Genomic DNA, 24394 nt, shown 5'->3' on the forward strand with positions numbered 1-24394 from the left:
AATATTTTTTCTAAGGCCATTTTTTAAAATGTGTCTTAAATAGCCTAATTTAACTAAGGCCTAGTCCTGGCTTAACCTAAGCCCTGTTTGTGAAACTGGGCCGAAATTATTTAAAATCTGCACAACTAAAATGGCACATCTTCATCGCACTGTTGCACTATTTCTACTTAAACTGCACATGTAATTGTTCATATCTGTCTGCATACCTCTAATTATGAATAGCAACCTGCACATATATTCATCTATTGTAAATCTCTGTTCATAGCTAATACAACCTGTATATAATGTTGATAGTACATCCATCTGTAAATATCACCATAGTTTTTTTAGAACTGCACTTTGTAACTTATACCTGTATCCTGCACTTGCTGCTATTGCACTGCTGGTTAGACCTAAACTGCATTTCGTTGCCTTGTACTTGCACATGTGTAATGACAATACAGTTAAATCTAATCTAATAATATTCATCAACTATACAGCTATATTTTTAGCTAAAAAACACTTAAATATACATTATGCAGCCCAACATCTGCAGTATTTTGTCAAACTGCAGTGAGTTTAGTCCTCTGCTTGGCGCACTCACTGAAGAGGCTGGACAAGTGCTGATACTAGGAGAATATTGCAGTTATCAACTAATCCAGAACCAGAAAAAACAGTTATGTGTATATATAATAAAATATCTTTATATTTACTTAGGCATAAAATTGTAGGTCATTTACTAATTGTATTTATACTAGTTGTATTATTTATTTATTATTTTATTTTAAATAATTTAATCAATTGATGGAACTTCTAGCAAGTCGCTGACCCTGTCCTAGTATTCACACTTAAACTGTGCTCACTTTAAAGATCTTTTCTTAGAAGCCTCAGGCAGAGCCAGGCTGAATGTGAATCTATAAATGAACGTCTGAGCGTGGCTCTATAAATCACGGCAGGCTTCAGGACTGCTAACAGCGGCAGCAGCTCAATCCCTCATCCTTCACTGACAGCAGCCTGGCCTTCATTAACACTCGCTCACAGGCTGACTCTTCTGACTGTCATTAGTAATGTTTTCATCCAAAGATGTGAATTAAACTTGCATACAAAACTGGGACTATTACATAAAACATTTGCGAATAAAGCACCGTTTCCATCCAGTGAGTAAACTGGCGCCAAATATCAAACAGAGAAATGAAAATTGGTTACCCACTCTATTCTACTCAATGTGCTGTTTAATGTACAATTTAATTATCAACTTGTTGTTGTAATATATACAGTTGAAGTCAGAATAATTAGCACCCTGGAATTATTAGCCCCCCTGTTTATTTTTGTCCCCAATTTCTGTGTAATGGAGAGAAATGTTTTTCAGCACATTTCTAAACATAACAGTTTTAATAACTCATTTCTTATAACTGTTTTATTTTATGTTTGCCATGATGACAGTAATATATATATATATATATATATATATGTGTGTGTGTGTGTGTGTGTGTGTGTATATATATATGTTTTTTGTGTCTTGTAGGTTAGCATGGGATGATATTTTTTTTAAATTTATATCACGGTTTGAAAAAGTCAAGGTTTTAAAACTGATAAAATTTTCTGCCATCCTACGGTATTAGTCTGAGCCGATAAACAATATTATATTGAATCACAATCAAATTTATGTCTGTAACAATGATAAGCAATGCACTTTTAACTCTATAATAATCTAGGAGCCAATCACACAGCAGAAAAGTGCCACAATGGGAATCTAAAAGTGTGTGATATTAGAGATGGACCGAATCTTTGGCCACTGAAAATTTTTTGGCCGAAAATATGTTATGCTGTTTAATCGGATCCTCTAATTTTTGTGACTTCAGTCCTTGTTGGGATACTCTTTTAAAATCTTAAAGCATTAACAACTTAAAAATATATTGTTATCGTTCAATATGGAAAATGATTTTCGAGATGACATTTTTGCCATATCGCTCAGCTCTACAAAGGTATGTGTAAGATTTTTTATTTGCATTTTTTTTTTGTTTGTTTTGTTTTTAGGACAACAGTATCTCCATCTCTCATACATAGATGCTGTTTTTAATTGTGAAGAAGTCTGTTGTTGAAACTAATGAAGACAGCAAAAGTCAATGATTGACTTGAATTATTCAGCCCGTCATGTTTACTGCTCCAAAATATTGTAAATGTTTCTCAAATGAAAATATATTGTGTTCAAATGGGAAAAAAGTTCTTGTTTTTTACCCAGACATTTAAAAAGAACAGATTTTAGAGCATTGAGCAGAATACCATGAAACAGTAAAACTGTGCTATTTATATCCAAGGTTATTACACCGTCAGAATCTTATACCGGCCCATGCCTACAAGTAAGTTGATTTATTTAAGTATGGTAAAAAAAAATGATTTCTCTCTCTCTCTGGTCTATTTCTGTGTTTCTACAACAACACTTTTCCTCTGAGAGTGTCTGTCCTCTAGGATCTGCTGCTCTTTCTGCTCTGCTCTGTGCTTTTCTGTTTGTCTATTGGTCAGACTGTTTTGTGCTTCCAATGTAATAGTGGCTTCATCATAGTTGCTCAAGTTAGTTCATAGCCTTTAACTTGATCTGACTCTCATTCATTCATTCATTCATTCATTCATTCATTCATTTTCTTTTCAGCTCAGTCCCTTTATGAATTTGGGGTCACCACAGCAGAATGAACCACCAACTTATTCAGGATATGTTCTATGCAGCAGATGCCCTTCCAGCTGCAACCCATCACTGGGAAACATCCATACATACTCATTCACACACATATGGACAATTTAGCTTAGCTAATTCACCTGTACTGCTGTAACCCATGCAAACACGGGGAGAACATGCAAGAAATGCCAATTGGACCATATGGCTTGAACCAGCTACCTTCTTACTGTGAGGTGAACGTGCTACCCACTACGCCACTGTGCAGCCCTTGATCTGACTCTGCACAATTATAAAATATAGAAACAATTATTATTACTATTATTATTATTATTGACTTAATATAAAGGATGATATATATATATATTACATTATTTTAGTTACTGATCTTTTCTCGTTGAATTTCTGATCTCATATCACCACCTTCTGGCCAATATCTAGAACTACATGTTGATTGTGAATAGGTTTGATGCTTTTTTTTTTTACATCTGAATGAATGAATCTTAGCTTGGTGTTTCTATACGTTCGTTGATGGACTTTTATTACAACTGTATGAAATAAATCCTTCATTTTAAAGCCAATAAGCTGTTTTACTCAGTATTAAAGTGCTAAACTAAAAATAATTCAATAATAAATAAATAAATGTCTCTGTCAATTTTTTCAAACTACTGTATTTAATTTACCAAAGTCACACAAGTGGCAATTGTACATCTGTCACATCCATTATGGAGACATGTCACATCCAAAACGACACTTTTTCCTCATGAATGAAAAAAAATAATTGTAGAATAAAATAAAATCAATCACATTTGAGGAGTCCGCTACAAATGAAAGAAGCCCTGTGTTATACAATATTGTTTGAGTCAAATTATTTTAAATACTCTAATACTGAAGTATTAGTGTAATATTAGTAACTAAAATGAATGAAAATAAATTGTTTGTGTGCAGACGGACTCCAAATATGATTATCCACTAATGAGGGTCAAACAAATGTAACAATAACTCAAATTACTAAACACTGTTTTTTTATTTAAATTTTAGTCATATGCTGTTACAAATTAATCAAGAGAGGATTACCCATAGACTATATAAATATTAAATGTATATGCATCTCACTTTTCACTCGTCGGCGGTTGTGAGGAACAGTCGTCAGGTGGCGCTCTTCAGTCAATACCACGGTTGCGCTTTTGTTTTTGTTTTTTGGTACGTCACTTCCGGATGTATGATGGCTTGACAGCTGCGGCTAAATACAGGAAACCCTGCTCATTCGGTAAGATTTTAGATTTATCTTGAACATTATTCTGTATAAGTTTGATATGAAATAATATATTTTGTCTGTATTTATACACTGTCGCCAGCTGGCTTACTGTATGACTGTATGATTGATTCATTCTGTATGAATCAGATTGACGTGAGAAGCTGTCAGTCAGATACCGCTTGACATTTAGGATAATAATAGATTGATTAAATGCACGTTTTACTTACACAAAGATAAACAATGCTGCTTAAAGTTTTGTGGTGTTTAATGTTTTTCTTTATATATAAACTATGAAGCAAATACATGATATGTGGAGAACAGGGTGTAGTTCACGCAAAAATCTAACTGGCCCCTCTAATTGGTTTTAAACCTTTATGAGTTTCTTTCTTCTGTCGAACATAAAGAAGATACTTTGATGAATGATGGATGCTGGGACCCATCTACTTACAAAGGCAAAGCAATTGCTATTGAAGTCAAAGGGTGCCAGGTATCAGCTAGACATGGCGTCACCTTATAAGGTTCTATTTGACATTTTTGTCAAAACTGAGTTATTGACATATTCTTACTAAATGACAACTTATTTACATTATGCGATGTTTTTTTATAAGTTGTTTACATTTTAAGATTTTTTATTTAAAAAACAAATGTTACACACATACTGTTTGCTATGCAATGCAAAAACTTTGAAGCTCAATATTTTAAAATCATTCAGAATGCAGATAAAACCTTATTATTCTAAGGTGACGATAGGCTGGTTTAAGATTGTGATGTATGATAACCTTGGATGAAAATATCACGGTATTGCTATTACTGCTCTAAAATAAATTCTTTTTAATCGTCTGGATAAACAACAAACTTTTTTCTACCTTTGAACACAATATATTTTATTTTGACAAACTTTTAAAAATATTTTGTAACAATAAACATGTCAGGCTAAATAATTTAAATCAATCTTTGACTTCCTCCCTCTTGATTAGCTTCAAAAACACTGATTTATTTATAATTTAAAAATGGCATTTTAGGATATCTTCTGCTGGAGATACTTATGTCCTAAAAACATAAAAACAAACAAACCTACATAAACCATTGGAACGGTATAGCAAAAAAAAAAAATTTAAAACCTTGATTTTTCCAAACCGTGGTATACCTTGAATACGGTTATCAACCCATACGTATTACCAGCATTCTTCAAAACATCTACTTTTGTGCTCAGCAGAAGAAAGAAACCCAAACAGGGTTTAAACAAGTGAAGGGGGAGTAAATGTTGACAATAAAAAAAAAATTAAGTGTACTTAAAGACCAATGAAAATTTCTCAGTTTCTCTGGATGTACTGAATTTACAAATTGTTTAAAATATTAATATAAAATATTGTTTTCTTATAACATTTATTCCAAATTTAAAATCTGAGTATTGTCATTTTAGAGCCCACCCCACCATTGTTGTGAACATTTTCCATTGTTGTGATTAACAACCTAGGTTATTAATATTGGTTTCTTATATTTGGTAATATTTTGGTAATATTCGGTAATATTGGTTTCTTAACTGGCCTAAAATTGAAATTGAAGAAAAAAAGAAAAGAAATTGAAAACACGGAGCAATCGCTCGCTTTTTTTAATGCTTAATAGTAATAATTCTGTTTAATCCCGCCCCTTTTCGCATCGCCATACGACAGAATTTTGCACACACAAACTCTAGTGTGACTGCAGCTTGAGCCCAAGGAAAATGAATGAATGCTCGTAATGCATTATGATTTATGCAAACTCACTGCATAGAAAATAATTTTCTGTGTACCTGAGTACCATTTGGAGTCCCATATGAGATTATTTTCACCATTGTATTGTAAAATGTTACTCTACCATGATGCCTGTTTGACAACAATGCAGAAAGTTATACAAGATCATCGCAGGATATCAGCAGTATTATTGGCTGGATTGCCTGTCAATCAAACTACCTGCAAAGGGTTAATTGCATCATCAAAGCAATAAAATAATAAATAAAAGAAAAACACTTGATCAATCAGTCGATCTAAATTAATGAAATCTTTCCAAATAGAAGTATTCGATTCATCTGGTGAAACTATATTCGTGTCACAAAACAGTGGGGGAAATAAGTATTCCACACATCACCTTTTCTTTTCAGAAAACATATTACTAAAGGCGCTGTTGACTTAAAATATTTCCCAGATGTTTAAAACAATCAAAAAAATCTAAGTATGCAAAGACAACAAATCTAATTATTTTACAAATAAAGTTATGTGTAATAAAAAAAATGAAGCAGGGAAAAAATATTAAACACATGAAGATAGAGAGGTGCAGAATGACAATAAAAGCCCAGACAGCAGCTGAAATCTCTCAGTAGTTCTTCAGCAACCCCCTTTTCTTCGCCATTGTAAATTAATATCAGCTGCTTCAGTCCAACATCTACATTAGCAGGATGATAAAAAGGAAACCATAGCGGAAATTTCAGCAAAACAATGATTCAAAACACAGCTAAGAAAAGAGAAAGAAAATCAAGCTGTAGAATGGCCCAGCCAATCACCTGACTTGAACCCAATAAAAAATACAAATTAAAGATCAGATTTGAAAGATGGGACTCACATAACCATTAAGATTTTTACACAGTGTTGAAGTCTCTGAAGAACTCACACCTTAGCAATTCATGTGACTTCATTCTCCATATGAGAGGCGTCTTTAAGCTGCCATCATCAAAAAAAGCTTTTTATATGAAGTATTTCAGTAGTTCAACACTTCTCCTTGTGTCATTCCATTGTTATTACACATCACTTATTTTTCAGATGTGTTTTATTTTATTCTATTTTAATATTTGTATTGTTTGAGTTTTTACCAAAATCAGGATCAATCTCATGTCAACAGCTCCTTTAGAAACATTATTCCTAGATAAAAACATGTCATGTTCAATAGAGAATTCCTAATGTGGCAGCAAAACTAAAAATGAGCAATGTCACATTTTTTCCCAATATCATGCATAGCTAATGTTCAGCCACTGTGTTCTCTGATTTGGACAGGCGATGGGAGCAGACAGCGGTCCAGGGGCTCCTTCGGCCGTCCCGTGGAGGAAAGTGCTCTATGAACGGCAGCCTTTCCCAGACAACTATGTGGACCGGCGTTTCCTGGAGGAGCTGCGGCGGAACATCCGCGTCCGCCAGTACCGCTACTGGGCTGTGGTTCGCGAGACAGGCCTTATCGCCCAGCAGGTGTCCTGCGTGGCCCTCTTTCTCACACTGTGGTCCTACATGGAGCAGGGTGAGCTGGAGCCGTCTGCCGTGTTATGCGTCTGCCTAGGCTGCGCTCTGTTTGGATACGGGCTCTATGAGGTCCTGGGAGGAGCCAGTGATGGCAAACGGACGCGTCTTGCGGACCTGCAGAGCGCTGCTGTCTTCCTAGCATTTACTTTTGGGTTTTCACCAGTTTTAAAGACTCTGACCGAGTCGGTCAGCACTGATACCGTGTACGCCATGTCGGCAGTTATGCTCCTGGCTCATCTGGTGTCTTTCCCGTATGCTCAGCCCAGTCCGCCGGGAAGTCTTTCTCTAAATGCAGCTCTGTTCGGGTCGGTGTGTCTAGCATCCCGTCTGCCCGGAGCCCTGCACACCTTCACCATGCTGACCTGCGCGCTGCTGGTGTTCGCGCTCTGGCCCTGCCTGCTGCACCGGGTGCGGGAGAAGGCGGACTGGAGCTTCCCCTGGGCGGCGCTGCTGGTGTGTTTGGCCGGCGTCAGGGGTTTGGGAAGCCTTTGGCCCGAGGGAGCTCTTCTTCTCTCAGTGGCTCTGTTAATGTTGACTCTACTCTGTCCACTGCTGCTGGTTCATCTGCAGAGGCACAAGGACAACATTCACGGCCCCTGGGATGAGGCTGAGATCAGAGAGGATCTGTCCCGCTTCCTCAATTAAAACAGGGCTTCAAGACTTTGAGAGTCTTTTCTTAAAAGGACGGATCGCTAAAAGTGAATATTAATTCAACATTTATTCGTTGTATGAGACTTTTTTTTCTTAATGTGGAACTTAAGAGAAGATATTTTGAGAAATGTTGAAGACTATATTTTTTAATTATCTACTAATGTATTACACTGAAGAAACTCATACAGGTTGGGAACAACATGAGGGAGAGTAAATGATGACAGAAGTTTTATTTTTGGGTAAACTGTAACCTTTTAAGCACAATGTTTGTTGGGAATTGCCATTAAAAACTAAATAATACATATGAGAATCTCATAAAAACATGCTCAGGTCATATTTCTCTCTAAATTGGAAGAGAGCAAGCATAAAAAAATTCTAATCATTTTAAATTTTGGGATTAAGACTTTTTTACGATTAAACATCCAATTGATCTTAAATAAATGAATTGATCTTTTTTTTCTTCTACTTTTGTTGGCTTTATGATCTCAACATGGTTTATGATGTTCCCCCAATTTTAAGAGTGTGGAGTTTTTCTTAACAGTATTTATATAACTGTGTAAATACTTCAGAATTTCTGGTGTTTTTCTAAGATGTTTTTAAAAAATGCTGTTATTCTAACAAGCTCAATGTATTGGAAATAAATGTTTTTAACCATACATATTTGTCTGTCAGCAGAGTGTCTATTAATTCTTGTTACGAAACCTTTTGATTTATTTTAATTTACAGTAGGTGATAGAAAATACATCAGGTTTTTGAATTTGTTGTGGACATGCTGTTTGTCCACCAGAGGTCAGTCTAATATCAGTCCCAGGTATTTCTGCAGGGTTTCATGTTTGTGTAAAGCCACATTTCTACAAGAAATGTCTGCCAGTGTTTTGATCTGATGTTTTTTTTTCTTTTAGGAATTTACAAATGAATCATTGAAGGCTACTAACAACATGTCTGTATGACTATAATAAAGCTGCCAAATGAAAGCATTTACTGCTAAATCTATGGGAACTTGTAAAATGTGCAAAGTCATTGTAAATTATTATAGTCATTTAAACTGACAAGATGAAAATGTCTGTTTCGTGAAGAAAACAAGAGTGGTGCTTGAAACACTGTAAGGGTGTTGAGGGTGATTCCTTCACAAGCTGCATGATTTGAGATGTAAATCACACCCATAGCACAAATACAGTGTTGCTTGTTCAAAATACTATTTCAAATGAGCTGAATCGACACAATTATTGAGGTTTTTTTTATGGGGACAACTTAGTTGTTTTATGTTCAATCCACAGTTAGGTTAACTTAATATATTTGTGTTGGGACAACATGAAGGAATGGTTTGGAAACCAGCATTTTTACACTGTAGTTTGAAAATGACCATTTTTAAAATGCTTCTTTTAGGTTATTTTAATTAGTCTAAGAAGTCTCCTACAATTTATTTAGATGATCTATAAATTGAGTTTTTCTAAAAGTCTACCTTCTGAAAGTCTTATGTGCTCTTGTTAATCAGACCCAGTCTGTTGTGATGTGTTTACCACATAACATCCTTTCATTTAGTGTTGCCAGATTTTCATAACAAAACTATCACAATGTCTTTTTAACGCTATATATTATTAATTATAAAGATTCTCTTTTTTTATAAATAAAATCATCATACCTAAACACTGACTGCATACTTGGTATTCAAAAGCTGACTTAAAGTCAATAAAAGTGAATATTATGTGCCATTTAAAACCCTTTTTAAATTCATTTTTTTTACTTGGCTATTGTAAATTTGAAATCTAACACAACTGATATACAGTGCTCACTGCTCAGCATAACTGAGTACAGCCCGTTTTGAAAATGAATATTTTGATCTATTTCTCAGTGAATATAGGCAATGCATTTTTGGTGTATTTAAACAAAACAGATTTATTAAACAGAAAAATGTATTAAAATAATATTTTAGTCACCAAACATATTTAGAAATTGAAAGATAATACAGTTAAATGCAAGCAAAATATTTCAAAAGTCAATTACAACCTACAAACTTTCAGCTAAATTTTTTAATGTTCTTGATTTTTTTTAAATGTGTATTTAATATTTCTCTATAACATAAATTTGGAAATTAAAATTATTTCACTTTTAAGACAATTAAAGAAAGTTAGTCTTATAGTCTAGTCTTATAAAATGTAATTATTGAGCCTGCACACAGGAGGCTGCGAAAAATACTCATTTTAGAAGAAAATTTGCATCTGAACTTCTTATATACTAAACCTTTTCATAAAAAATATGACGTGTGATTATTCAACATGATCTCACAGCAATTTAAAACTTTTTGATTTAGTGGCTAATTTGTATGAATTTTGTACAATCTTATTGAAACAATTTAGTATGATTTACTTATCCCCCAATGATGGTTGGGTTTAGGGGCGTGGTTGGGTGCCACGCCTCCTTTTTAAAACGTCTAGTTTACATTTTCTGGCAATCAAATAAAAGATGGAACGCATGTTTTATGTTTTCAGAGAAAATATTTTTTTGTAAATCATAAATAATAAATAAATTATGCTTGTTTGTCTGAATTATGCTGAATCACACATTACTCATTTTTGATTTCAGCAAAAACTATTTACTATGGTTAATTAAATCGCCGACACTGAATGCTTGGAATGAAACGTAAACATGTAAATTCACTTACCCTTCCGAACAGATGTTGTTTGCTGTCCGAATGCTGTTGTTTTGCTTGTTGATGATTACCCAGGCCTTGTACAGTTCAGTTTTCTTTCCTTTTTAGCGCTACAAAGTTTTGAATCTGGTAATCATGATGCATTATTTCTTGCACATGACCACACAGAACACAATTGTAGGCATCCAAAGACTTGTAGGCCTTTAACTTCTCTCTTGTAAAATGACTTAGAGTTTTACTGGGATAGTTGTAGGCTGGATGCTTGGTCATTTCATCTTATCCAATATTCATTAGGAGGGTGCTATCACAAATGGACCTGTCAGATGAACGCTGCTCACTTTACCGTTAATTTTGCCGAATAACTGTGCTTATCACTGGTTGACAAGGCGTTATAACACACTGAAAGCATTAAGTAAATAATATAAATAATATGTAATCAATATAACTTATCTCTAATACAACAAAAAACTCTATACTGCATTGGATGTCATTCCCTCACTTTGTTTTTTTCATTTATTGTGAATTTTTTATTTCAGGTAATGAAAATGTTGTTTGACCAATAGTTTTAGTCTTGTGCTGCATCCCAATTTGCAAACTATTCGTCCTAAATGGTATTTGAAAATAGAATTAGTATGTCCCAAAGCATAGTATGTTGAAAACAGTATGCTAAAGGTACCTGTATTGTTTACTATTTCCATTAGATTTTAAGTGTGGAACCCACCGCACTCTAATTGCTGAAATTGCCCACAGTACTTGCACGTTGGACGTAAATTTGAAACTACGAACATGGCGGATGTGCGAGACCAACCATCGAGGCTTCAGTAAAGATTATTATATTACTGTTTATCAATATCTAGCCAACAAGACATATTTAAACCGTGTTTTCCATATTATATTTAATCTGCAACAACAATGTGAACTTGAACCTGAAGATATGTTTGCACATTAACTTGAGCAGACTTCTCTGCATGAAAGACTCCTCCTGCCACTGCTGCTTCTCCATTAAGATAGGAAATTAAATATGAAAGAAGTGTGGATGATTTACAGGGCACGTAACTAAGCAACACAATGATCTGTTAACAGGTAAGAAGTATGTGCTGAAGCTTGCATACTCTTCTGCTACTCACTCAAAAGTGTATACTTTTCTTTAAAAAAAGTACATAATTTTAAGGCGTAGTATAAGTATGTGAATTGGGATGCAGCACATGTTTTAGTTTTAATATACTAAGACATCCTTGCTACCAGAGTCATTGGATATGCGACACGAAACACCACTATATTTAAATAGTCAGCAGCATTTGTTTATGGGTTGGTTCAAATCAAGTTGATCAATGGCTTACTTGATTAAACACCACTGAGACAAATGACTTTTTGAGCACAGATTATTTACAAAATCCAAAAAAAGCATTTTATTCAATGCTGTTAAGGAAACTCAATGAAACTCACTCGCATTGCAGACATCAATGTATATGTACAGAACATGAACAAACCTCTCCAGCAAGACAATGAGTGAGCATCTGGAGATCAGGTTTGCTAAACCCAAATCGTTTTTGTCTTCTGTGAATCTTGAAGCAGATCTTGTAACTGTTGCTTTTTGTCTCCCAGGTGGGCATTTGTGTGTCAATGTGTGTGTTGAGTGGGCACTGCCGGCGGTTGTCTCCTGTAACACATTAGACAAAAGCAGATCCGTCAGATCAGGCTCCCACAGGTCACAGCTCACAGTTCTGCCAAATCAGCTAATGGAAATAACAACAGTCTCCCATAAACTGCTTGCTTCCTCAGATGGCTGCATGTGTTTAGGATGGCCTGCCAGTGTGTTTTGCTCCGGGAAAATGAAAGCAAAATGAACGCAAATAGCCAGAGCACATCAACAAGACTGAAAAGAGCACAACATTTAAATTTTTTCTTTAGATGTGCAACTAATGAATACCAAACCCAAATGATTTTTGTGATTGATACACAAAAATCTACATCACATAAAGTTGATGTAGATAAAATATCCAGACCCCCCCCACCCCCCTTAAAAAAAAAAAGAAAAAAGAAAAAAACAGACAAGAGTGTTTCAGGGGTAATTAAAATTCCCAGTGCTCTTTGGATAAGTAGACAAACAACAATCTGTCCAAGGTACTTGGAAAACTTGTGATAAAGTTAAAAAAGCCTTTGACATGACTATTTTGAGCCTTTACTGACATGGCTATTATTTAAAAAAAAAAAAGGATTCATGCACACCTATGCATTTCGACAAACTTGCCTTCATAAGGGTGACAAAATTCAATTGTGTCTTTAGTTCATTTGAACATGACAAGATACAGTACTGTAAATTTATAATTTACAGCTAATACAAACAATAAATCAAGTGATTCACAGTACAGTTAAAGGACAAAAAATAATATTACTATTATGATCAGATGGTGCAACAAAGGTAGATCTGTTAATCCTGAAGGGGTTAATCCTGAAGGGCAAGTGTTTCTAAACACTCAGGTCACATGACTAAAGTGAATCGAAACACCAAGTCACATGACTAAAGTGATTCAAAACACCAGGTTATGTGATTAAAGTGATTCAAAACAAAAGGTCATGTGACCAAAGTGATTCGAAACACCAGGTTATGTGATTAAAGTGATTTGAAACACCAGGTCACATGACTAAAGTGATTGGAAACACCAGGTTACGCGAATAAAGTGATTCGAATCACCAGGTCACATGACTAAAGTAATTCGACTGTTTCAGTGTTTCACGAATCCTCTTTTGCCCACCACTACCAAATGCAGCTTTATTTTTAAAATCATCATTCGGACAAACGCATGGCAACAGACAGGCGAATGGTTGAGACAGGCAGCAAAACAAACGAGAGTTAAAAACAATAAAGGCAATCCAAGAAAACACTTACGTGATGCAGACTACATTATAACAAGACACAGCACAGATATCAGTGTGTGTGGTGTATTGATAGTCCATGTATCAGTCCTGATCAGCTTCAGCTGTGTGTGTAATCAAGGGATGATCTGGAATTGGTGTGTGAGTGCAGCGCATGATGGGATGTGTAGTTCGGTAGAATTACAGGGAATGTTCTCCAGCAGCCTGCAAGGGCAACACTGCTGGTGATCACAACAATTACAGCCCAATTCTAACTTTTTCCCTTTTAATATGAATAATATAATAAAATTACCAGTTAACAACTTCAGGCAGCATAAAGAGTGTTTTTTTAATGGTTTTAAAAGCCAATAAAATTGAACGAGACTTTCTTAGGCTGTGCCTGTGCTGAAAGAATAAGGTCAATACACTGAATTAAAGGTTTAGTTATCATAAACAAACAACCCACAATACTCTTTCTGCATCTACTGTAAATAACATATTTTATTCAGCACTTAACTGCTACTGAAAGTTGACAAACATCAATAATATAATTTGTTTAGTGTCAAATAAATACTACATTTATTTACACTTTCTATTTACTTAAAGGCACATTAGACTATGTATTTTTTACCACTAGAGGGCATATATTCACAACAAACAAAACCACTTTTATGTTTATATTTTATATATAATTTTTTATGTTTTTGCCTTTTTTGATTGGATAGTATTTGGTGGAGAGAGAGAGAGAGAGAGAGAGAGAGAGAGAGAGAGAGAGAGAGAGAGAGAGAGAGAGGGGTAAAAGGGATCAGGAAAGGATTTGATCTTGAGACGCTTGAAGTACAGTTATAATGTATGTTGCCACACCAACTTTGTGGCTATGGGTGCTGACAGAAAGGTATTTTTTGACTATGCAATGACTGAGTGTAGAATCATGGGAATTGTGGTCTTTATTACATTCTAAAGCACACCTGCAGAAATCCGGTTCAAGGATGCACAAATTTTATTATGACAAAGTCCACCGCTTGCTGTTCTTCTGCTAATTATCGTGTTAAGAAGAAGCAGCAGCACGGTTTTATCAAAATAAATACATTTTAGGGTTCTGCTATAATTCTGCTCTGTTCAGTGTAATAAAACACAACATAATAAAGCATCTTTGGTGTTCCCTGTTTTCTACAAAACAGACTGGAAATCGAGGACGTGGGACGTCATTAGCATGAACACACAGGAGACGGTCAACGATGCTAGTTAAAATTGCTTATCTCTCTGGATTTGATAATGTAAATACATAAGTCAGCAAATATATAACACCATTCAGGTGGTTTTTGTGCCAGATTGTTTTTATGCCAGATAAGTTGGAGGTTCATTCCGCTGTGGCTACCCCAGATTAATTAAAGGGACTAAGCCGAAAAGAAAATGAATGAATAAATGAAGAACAAATGGAATGTGAAAATAAATATCAATTAGAAATTCTTTAATGAAACTAATATATATATTTAATTAATTCAAAATCAACATATAAAACAATTTCTGATAGATCATGTAACACTGAAAATAAAAACTAAAATACTTTTACAATATTTACATTGCACTTGAAAATAATGAAATAATTATACTACTAGGTGAGTATTAGAGATTTTGTTAAAAAAGTGTACATGGTTGTGTACAAATACTATTTTAACAACAATATGTATTACTGCCTTTTTATATTACAGTGTAATTATGCTATTGTATATATGGTCAAAGACAAGCAATACAATATAATTATTTTTTAATGATCCTTTTGTTTTTAATAAAGTTTAATACGTATCATTCAGAATAGGTTTGTTTTTTTGCATTTATATAAATATAACTGCTGCTGAATGACAATCAAATATTATTTTACCTATGATGACATGTTATTTGTAACATTAATAGACATTTTACTTAAAGCTTAATATACTTCATAAATCACTTATATAAATCACACTATATAAATCACTTTTGCAAATTTATTTTTTGAAGACACCAAATGCCATGTTCATAGTTGATATGTAATGAATTAAAGTTTTTTTTTTTAAATTTTCTGAGAATATAAAAAGAATTTAGCAAAAATGTTTATAATAAATGTAATTTCGACTTGATTTCTGACATCATAAGACATTTGACTGAACAAACAGAAAGTCAGGTTGACACTTTTCAGGAAATTACTTACACTTCCCTCTTCATCTTACAGAGTTGCTAAAAAAGTGACGCAGCAGTTTTAATTATACTCAAAAGACCTCATTATAGTGAGCTGTTTCAATCACTGGCTATATGTGTGTTTTAGTGTGTACAGTGTGTATGTATGACCAAGTATAATACATGTATTACAAGAACATGCATGGCTGATGTTGCCATTTTTCAAAAAGCTTATAAGTCATATAGAATGAGTTTTTTTTTCAAAAGGTAAAGGTTGGTTTGGAGATGAAGTACAACAGAAAATACAGTTTGTACAGTATAAAAATATTGCAAACCTATGGATTGTCCACAAATTTCACAAACCTGTGTGTGATAGGGCTGTACAATGTTGGGAAAAAACACATTGCAATTTTTAGTTTTTCTGCTATATATATATATTGACATATGGGTTTTTCCAGTGATGGGTTGCAGCTAGAAGGGCATCCGTTGCATAAAACATATACTGGATAAGTTGGCAGTTCATTCCGCTGTGGTAACCCTAGATTAATAAAGGGACTAAGCCAAAAAGTAAAATAAACTCATTAAAGCACAGATGAAAACACAACAGAATTCATTCATTCATTTTCTTTTCAGCTTAGTCCCTTTAATAATCTGGGGTTGGTGGTTGGTGCAGTAGAAAGTGAAAGTTAACAGCGGATGGGGGAGGAGGGCAGTTGAGGTGGGGGATTAGTAAAATGAGGTGCCACATCAGATTTCAGGGGTGCCGGATCCGGAGTGTTCTGGCACAATTTAAGCCCTGGAAACATCCATACACACTCTTTCACGCACATACACTACAGACAATTTAGCTTATTCAATTAACCTATAGCGCATGTCTTTGGACTGTGGGGGAAAACGGGAGCACCCGGAGGAAACCCATGCGAACGCATGGAGAGCATGCAAACCCCACACAGAAATGCCAACTGAGCCAGCCAGGGCTCAAACTAGCAACCTTTTTGCTATGAGGCAATTGTGCTATTCACTGCGCCACCGTGACAACAAAATAGAATTATAAAAGTTCAATGAACTTCAATTTATGGTTTTTGTATGGAGACATATTAGACTCAATAATAATTTATAATAAATAATAAACAGCAGCTTGTTTACATTCATTGGATATAATCAGGGCCGGAGTGGGACTCCTTTATAGCCCTGGAGTTTCAAGCCTTTGAACGGCCCACCTCAGTTCACGACTGACTATATTAAAATAAGGTCATTTCCAATTCAGTTTCTAATTACACTATCAAGTCTTTTTTTTTTTAAGAAAACAGCTGCTTTAGAACTTCAAATGTTCAACAACCTTACAGTTTTATATGTCTTAACAATAAAAATGAAAAAAAAAAAAAAGTTCAACTCAGGTGAGGATTGAACACAGGTCGGTGGCATGATAACGCAACAGGCTGACCGCTAGACCACAATGGCACTGCTATACTTGTTTTGCCGGAATGATAATTCATCATTCTGCAGGCTACATTCTGCTTATGAGGCTGCGACACAATAAAAAAGAAGCTGCGGCAAAATAATGGATAAAAAGAGTGAGGCTATGGTCAAATAATTAAATAAATGAAAAAAAAGTGCGACTACGACTGCTGCTTTCTCCGTTCGCCATGCTAATGAAAAACAGTCTGCGCAAATGAAGCGCAGAGTTGGTGTCATTGACTACAGCTTTCATCTGACTGGCTGAAAGGTACGAGTTGCCCTGCCTCTGGCAGGAGTGTCTCAAAAATATACACACACACACATCCGGGGAGTCGTACATGAAAGAAGATTAGCACATTCTCATTCAGGATGAACTCGCAAGTTTTAAACATTCAAAATTTTTTGTACACTCTTATACATTTGCAAATCGTGTTTTGCATTTGTGAAACATATTTTATGAAAATGTATTTTTATTTTGTGCACTTGAAAATTTTTTGTGAATATAAAAAAATATTTTACACACGTGAATTTGATTTTATGCACGTGAAATTTGGCTACGCATGTGTACATCGTGTCTTTGCGTGAATTTCTTTTGAGATTAATCTGATTCCATATTTTTGGTACAGTTTTGAAGTACAGAAATGTAACATTCAAATATAAAATAACACTATACACATTGTATAAATAATTCGGGTTTGGGCAAAGATCTTTAGCTTTACCTTGTGGGGACATTTCTAATCCTAACAACACACAAAAAAGACTTTTACTGCTTGTTTAAGCTATACTTAAAATTAGTTGAAACAACACAATTTTTGAGGTTGTTTTGGGAAAACTTAATTTCTTTTATGTTCAATTCATTTAAATTTGAGAAAATGATTAAGTTTACTTTATTTTTGTTGAGACAACATGAAGAAACTGTGCGGAACCCACCTTTTTTATGGTGCAGGAAAAGAGCTCCTAAATCACACAGAATCAAGTATTTTGATGTGAGAATGCAGAATGTTTTCTGTGAGGGTTTGCTTTAGGGGTAAGGGGATAGAATATACAGCTTGTGCTGTATAAAAATCGGTAAGTCCCCATAAAGACAGCTGCACAAGTGTTTGTGTGTGTGTGTAGGGGGAATATGAGTCCAGCATTCCTGCAGAGCTGGTCCTGGAAAGATCCCTGTGGAGACGCAGGAATCTCTCTAATGGAGCTGGCAGAGGGAGCTACTCTCTGGGATATGGGAAAGGGAACGAGAGTGGTTTTTATTTTTCCTGTGCTGCGGTGAGCGCAAGACTGCGGTTTGCACAGAGGAGAAAAAGAAAAAGATGGAAACGTCGGAAAGAAAAGCAAAACAACGCTTGGGGAAACATGCAAGATATTAGACCAAAGATGCAGGTTTACTGGAAGATGAAATACAAGAAATCATTAAACACAGTGTAGTGTTGTAAGTGCAACTGTAGTGTCTCTGAATTTAAAAAAAGTGTCATTAATGTGTACAGAAATGCTGTATATAAATACATTAGGCCTTTGCAAAACGGTTCATATGAGTTCTGCGAAAAGGGGGAATGGGGGTGGAAGGAAAGAGAGGGAAAGTTGGAGCGTTCGGGATGAGTGATGGTGAGAGGAAATGTGAAAAAGTGAGTGGGAGAACTCGAGAAAGGGGGAGAGAGAAGGAGAAATAAGGGTGGAGGTCCAAGCCGAGCCTGCTCTGGACACAAGGGAAATGAGGCAGAAAAGAAAAGGGGGAAACGGGCCAAGAAGTGGAGGTAAGGAATGAGAGAGGGATCGCGAGGGAGAAACCGAAGAGAGTGCTGAAAGAAACCGATGCCGCTGGAATGGCGAGAAATGGAAAAGATACGGTTAAATTTATGATGGTTTAAACAGGAAGTCGACCGTAACCCTCATCCAGCACTTGGTTTAAATGGGGTCATGCTTCTGGGTTTTGGTTGAAAATCGAAAACATAGCAGACATCCAGCAAACACAGTAATCAGACAACTGTAGGAAATGTGAGGAGGCAGAAGTGTAGTGTCTCTGGTGATTAGACTAGATTGTCAATTCAAGAGCAGCTCCAGAAAGAGTGAGAGAAGAGAGTCCGGCTGCGCTGAAAATGGGGAATCGAATATGAAAAACAGATTTGCAACAAGACCTCCACCCAGCTCATGTGACTCTCACTAAGAAATGTCTGGATCATATTCCAATCCATAATCCACAGAATTCAATTATACTTTGCATAAAAAGGAAATGAAGCCTATTTTTAGAAATGTTAAGATCCGTATGTATTGCGGCTTTAAATACGCTATATTATAAAGAACATTATAATAATAATTATTATCATTGAGTCTTATATAATTGTATCCATTTAAATAAATAATTATAAAGTAAAATGTGCTATCTATAAATGTATATAAATATATGTATAATTTTATATATATATATATATATATATATATATATATATATAATTATACATATAAATATATATATATATATATATATATATATATATATATATATATATATATATATATATATATATATATATATATATATAAATAATTATACATATTATTCAAACTACTTAACTAAAATGAGCTGAAACAACACAATTCTGGATATTTTTTTGGGGAAACTTAACTGTTTTATGTTCAATCCACTTACATTTGTTAAGTTAATCAATTTGTGTTGGGACAACATGAATGAATTGTGTGTTACCCTGCATTTTTTACAGTGTCATATAATACATATGTTCATTTTCATTTCCTTTGGCTTTATTAATCAGGGCTCGCCACAGCGGAATGAACAGCCAACTTACCCAGCGTGTTTTAAACAGTGGATGTCCTTCCAGCTGCAACCCAGTATTGGGAAACATCCATACACATTAATTCACACGCATACACTATACAGCCAATTTAATTTATTCAATTCACCTATAACGCATGTCTTTGGACAGTGGGGGAAACCGGAGCACCTGGAGAAAACCCAAGCAAACACGTGGAGAACATGCAAACTCCACACAGAAATGCTAACTGACCCAGCTGGAGCTCGAACCAGCAACCTTCTTGCTGAGAGGTGACAACCACTGAGCCACCGTGTCATCTAATATATATGTAATTTAAGATTTTTATTAGCAACACTAAAGCCTAATATGTACTGTAATAACACAAAAATACATATAAAGTGTAAACACATTTATATTGAATACATCTATAATTAGAATATAAGCATTATTTAATAAATTTGTTTTACATTAAATACATCTAATTCTAAACCTTAACCATAGATTAAAGCTTTTCAAATACTATATGTACATTTAATTAATTAAATATGAAATATAATCTGTCTTTCTAGAGGAGTAAAATATATACAGTTGATGTCAAAGTCATTAAATCCAGGCTCATTCTGAAAACGTACCTCTTTATACATTTCTGGAGAGCGCCAAATACATCTAAAGCCTGTTTCACACCACAAGCGTAAGCAGCGCATGAGCAGAGAGTGAGCATCGCGTTTTTTCAGCATCCATGTTATTAGATTAGAGCTTTCATACCACACGCAGAAGCAGCGCAGCAGCGTGAGGTGTGAGCGTCGCTGAAGCAGCAGTGCCGTGATAGTTTCGGTGCTGGGTCTATTTTTGCTTTGCTGCTCACGCTTATTAAGGTGACAGTGCATTGATAATGACCAAAACACACTGAATGACAGCAAAAAGTCTCAATTTTACCTAATAAACGCAGCAATAATATTTACTGATTAATATATAGTGAATCAAATGATCTTAAACGATTAAAAATTGCAACTAATATTTATTTAGGCCCGAACTACAAAACCAAATTTAAAACAATTTTAGAATCAGTTTTGCTTAGATTACACTAGTGTTGCAGGAGAGGGGAAACAGAAGTGGCCACTTTAAGACTGCTATTTACAGGAGACCAAAGCAAAGTGTATTGTGGGTTGTGTAGTTCGACATGCATGCTGAATGAGGCGAGCTCATTGTGTGCTGTGCAGTTGAAGCAGAAAGAGTAAGTTTTACTTGACTTTGCTTTATGTTCACTTAAGTTACTCCACCAGGGAGCTGTACTGTAAACCTGACAACACGAAAATAAGTAAAAGAAGGGCATACATTAATCACTTTTGTCCGTCTCATCCTTTGCATGAGCATCAGTTGACAAGCTGTTACTCTGCCGCTGGACATTGCTGAAGCAGATAAAGTAACACTAGTTTGATCATATATAGATTTCATTATAACTTTATTGTATAAATATTATTATAACTAGGCCTACAACATCCTGAAAATCAAAAACAAAATGACATAACACAGGCGATTGTCTTCTGAGTGCACCAGACATGAATGATACTCCTCATAGAGCTTGAGAAGCATACAGTACTGCATGATCTATATAATTTGTAAAATAAAGACTTGCAGGTTAAGTTAACATTATAGAAAAGTAAAAAAAGAAGTGTCTTTGTATATATAGAGAGATAGGTAACTAGATAGAATAGACAGAGATAGATTGATTTGTGCAGCAGCTTGCGATGAGCTGCGCACTGCAGACGAAGCTGGAGTGAAAGGCAAACGTCTGCGTGCTGCTTCTGCTCTCTACAAGTGTTGCGCATGATCTGCTCATGTCCTGCTTTTGTTGCGGTGTGAAGCCGACGTTAGAAGGTGCGTTTCTGGTGGTTTTTGTTTTCGCGAATCCACCAGAGGCCGCTGTGTACACTTTTTGACATTTCAAATTTCTCTCGCTAGTGCCATTCGCGGCTGCTGTTCTCAGTCTGACTGACTGACAGATCAACTGACCCACCTTCCTCCTACCCTAAACCCAACTGGCAATGTTTTTCAAAAGCAATCCATAAATGATAAAAGCCTCCTGATTTATATCTTGTTTTCAGGTTTTACCATATTCTCATCCTGTCATTTACTTTGCCTGACTTGAACCCCGTCGTCATGGTAAACCCCTCTTTGCGTCTCAAGTTCAGCGACGTACATGGCAAGCTACTGGACAAACTGGTAACAGCGGTAAAGCCATCCATATGGAGTAAGGGGTCAGCTGCTAGTGCAAAAAGAAACATCGTCATACCCCCCCGTAGCATTCATTTTAAATATGAAATGCAGCCATACGTACTTTTGGCTACATAATTTGCGATCTCCAGAAATGTATATAGGGCTACGTTTTCAGAACGAGCCTGTGCTGAAATCATTAGCCCACAAGTGAAATATATATATATATATATATATATATATATATATATATATATATATATATATATATATATATATATATAGGAGAAAGTCTTATTTCTTTTGGTCTAGCTGGTCTAGCTATCAGTGTATACGGTCAAATATATTAGCTCCTTTAATTTTCTTTCCAATTGGTCACAGAACAAACCACTTTTTTTCCAATAACTTTAAATTTTCCAATAGTTAAATGAATAGACCTACTGTTAAATTTCACTTTCAACTAAAAATCATACTACAAAATAACTACCAATAAATATACTGTCATCATGCCAAAGACAAAAGAAATTATGAAACTATGATTTATAAAAATGTCTTTACTTAGGAAATTTAAATATATTTATAATATTTCACAGAAAGGATCAGGAGTTCTAGACCACTTGCATAATTTCACCAACATATTCACAGCTTCTTGAAAATGAGTGTGATTTTTCAAAGCCTTAAATGTAAATATGTTGGGCTGTGTGATTGAGCAATGACATCTGTTGAAGTGAACATTCATGTCCCCCCCCCCTCTTTACAGACCATATGTTCACAGTGAGTGCAGACAACAGCGTCTGTGATCTAGTGCTGTAGTTTTGGGACCAGTGAACACGTGGTCTCATCTATCACACATGTGAAGGTAAGGTATGCATATATATCACCAAGAGCTCTACTCTCTAAACGCACCCTAAAACACCAATCCAAGAACAAGACTAGCTTTCAGGCAATACGCTCTTATTAGTTGTGTTCACCACGAGCATAAATCCCAACATTTGGGAAGGTTAGAAGAGCTCACAGATCTTAAACTGCTTTTTAACAATCAAACGCTGCCATAAAGTCAAGCTGGATTGATTATATTTATGAGACCATCTCAAATGAACGCTACCATAATGCCATAATTACCAGTGGGGAAACTCTGTCGAAGGTTGTACAGACTCCTTGGTGAGAAAACTCCTAGTGATAATATACCCAACAGGCCTGTGGCCAGCCTGGTGAAAGGGGTGATTCTTTTTTCTCCAAAAGTTGACCTTTTTGCAGTTATTAGACTCATTTTCTATTTAATTATGAGAATTAATTACTGCATTTTAGTGAAAATTTAAGCACTATTTTTTGCTGGATTAACTTGCCGGATGGTCATTATAGCCACACTTTTTAATGTACCAAAATATTTTACAAAAATTTAGAATAAAGAAATATAAATAAATACATATTTGAAAAGTTCTTATGCAAACATCCTCTAAAAGTCGTTTAAAATTTCCTTAAAAAATTTGCTCTAGCATGGCTTCTTTCAATTATTTCAAGTTTATTGCAAAGAATCACTCTTTTAAATGTTTTTAAAATGAAATAAATAAACATAAACACGTGTCCGAGAAAAATGCTAATTTTCAATGGAAATTTCACTTTTGCTTTTTGCATCTGAACTCTTCATTTTTAAAATACAAATGTATTACATCATATACAGTGCATCAGGAAAGTATTCATAGTGCTTTACTTTTTCCACATTTTTTTTCTGTTACAGCCTCATTCCAAAATGGGTTAAATTCATTTATTTCCTCAAAATTCTACACACAATAACCCCATAATGACAATTTGAAAAAAGAGATTTTGAAATTGTTGCAAATTAATAAAAAATAAAAAAGCTGAAAAATCATTTGTACATAAGTATTCACAGCCTTTGCTCAATACTTTGTTGATGCACCTTTGGCAGCAATTACAGCCTCAAGTCTTTTTGGATATGATGTCCGAACCTTGGCACACCTGTCTTTAGGAATTTCTGCTTATTTCTCTTTACAGTATCTCTCAAGCTCTATCAGATTGGATGGGATGCGATGGTGTACAGACATTTTCAGATCTTTTCAGAGATGTTTAATAGGATTTAGGTCTAGGGTCTGGCTGGGCCACTCAAGGACATTCACTGAGTTGTTGTGAAGTCATCCATAGATATTTTGGCGGTGTGCTTTGGGTCATTAACCTGCTGGAAGATGAACCGTTGTCCCAGTCTGAGGTTAAGGTCACTCTGGAGCAGGTTTTCATTCAGGATGTCTCTGTACATTGCTGCATTCATCTTTCCCTCTATCCTGACTAGTCTTCCTGTTCCTGCTGCTGAAAAACATCACCACAGCATGATGCTGCCACCACCATGTATCTTTTCTCCAAACAAAATGCCTGGCGTTCAATCCAAACAGTTCAATTTTCGTCTCATCAGATCAGAGAATTTTGTTTCTTATGGTCTGAGAGTCCTTCAGATAC

General features: G+C 35.1%; 2 protein-coding genes across 2 annotated transcripts in view; one reads left to right on the forward strand and one right to left on the reverse strand.

Moving 5' to 3' along the window:
- The first annotated feature begins 3902 nt into the window (after positions 1 to 3902).
- Positions 3903 to 8483, forward strand: pigc (phosphatidylinositol glycan anchor biosynthesis, class C). The gene is given in 2 exon segments (NM_213261.1): positions 3903 to 3920; positions 6935 to 8483. A coding segment is annotated over 1 exon segment (882 nt). The 5' UTR covers positions 3903 to 3920; positions 6935 to 6937; the 3' UTR covers positions 7820 to 8483.
- Positions 8484 to 12095: 3612 nt separating this feature from the next.
- The window catches only part of dnm3a (dynamin 3a), a 105745-nt gene continuing 93446 nt past the window's right edge, over positions 12096 to 24394 (reverse strand). The window contains exon 20 of the mRNA NM_001128524.1: positions 12096 to 12135. Coding sequence (NP_001121996.1) covers positions 12096 to 12135 — 40 coding nt within the window. The remainder of the gene's footprint in view (positions 12136 to 24394) is intronic.

Source organism: Danio rerio, chromosome 20 (genome assembly GCF_049306965.1).
Source record: "Danio rerio strain Tuebingen ecotype United States chromosome 20, GRCz12tu, whole genome shotgun sequence".
NCBI classification, from domain to species: domain Eukaryota; kingdom Metazoa; phylum Chordata; class Actinopteri; order Cypriniformes; family Danionidae; genus Danio; species Danio rerio.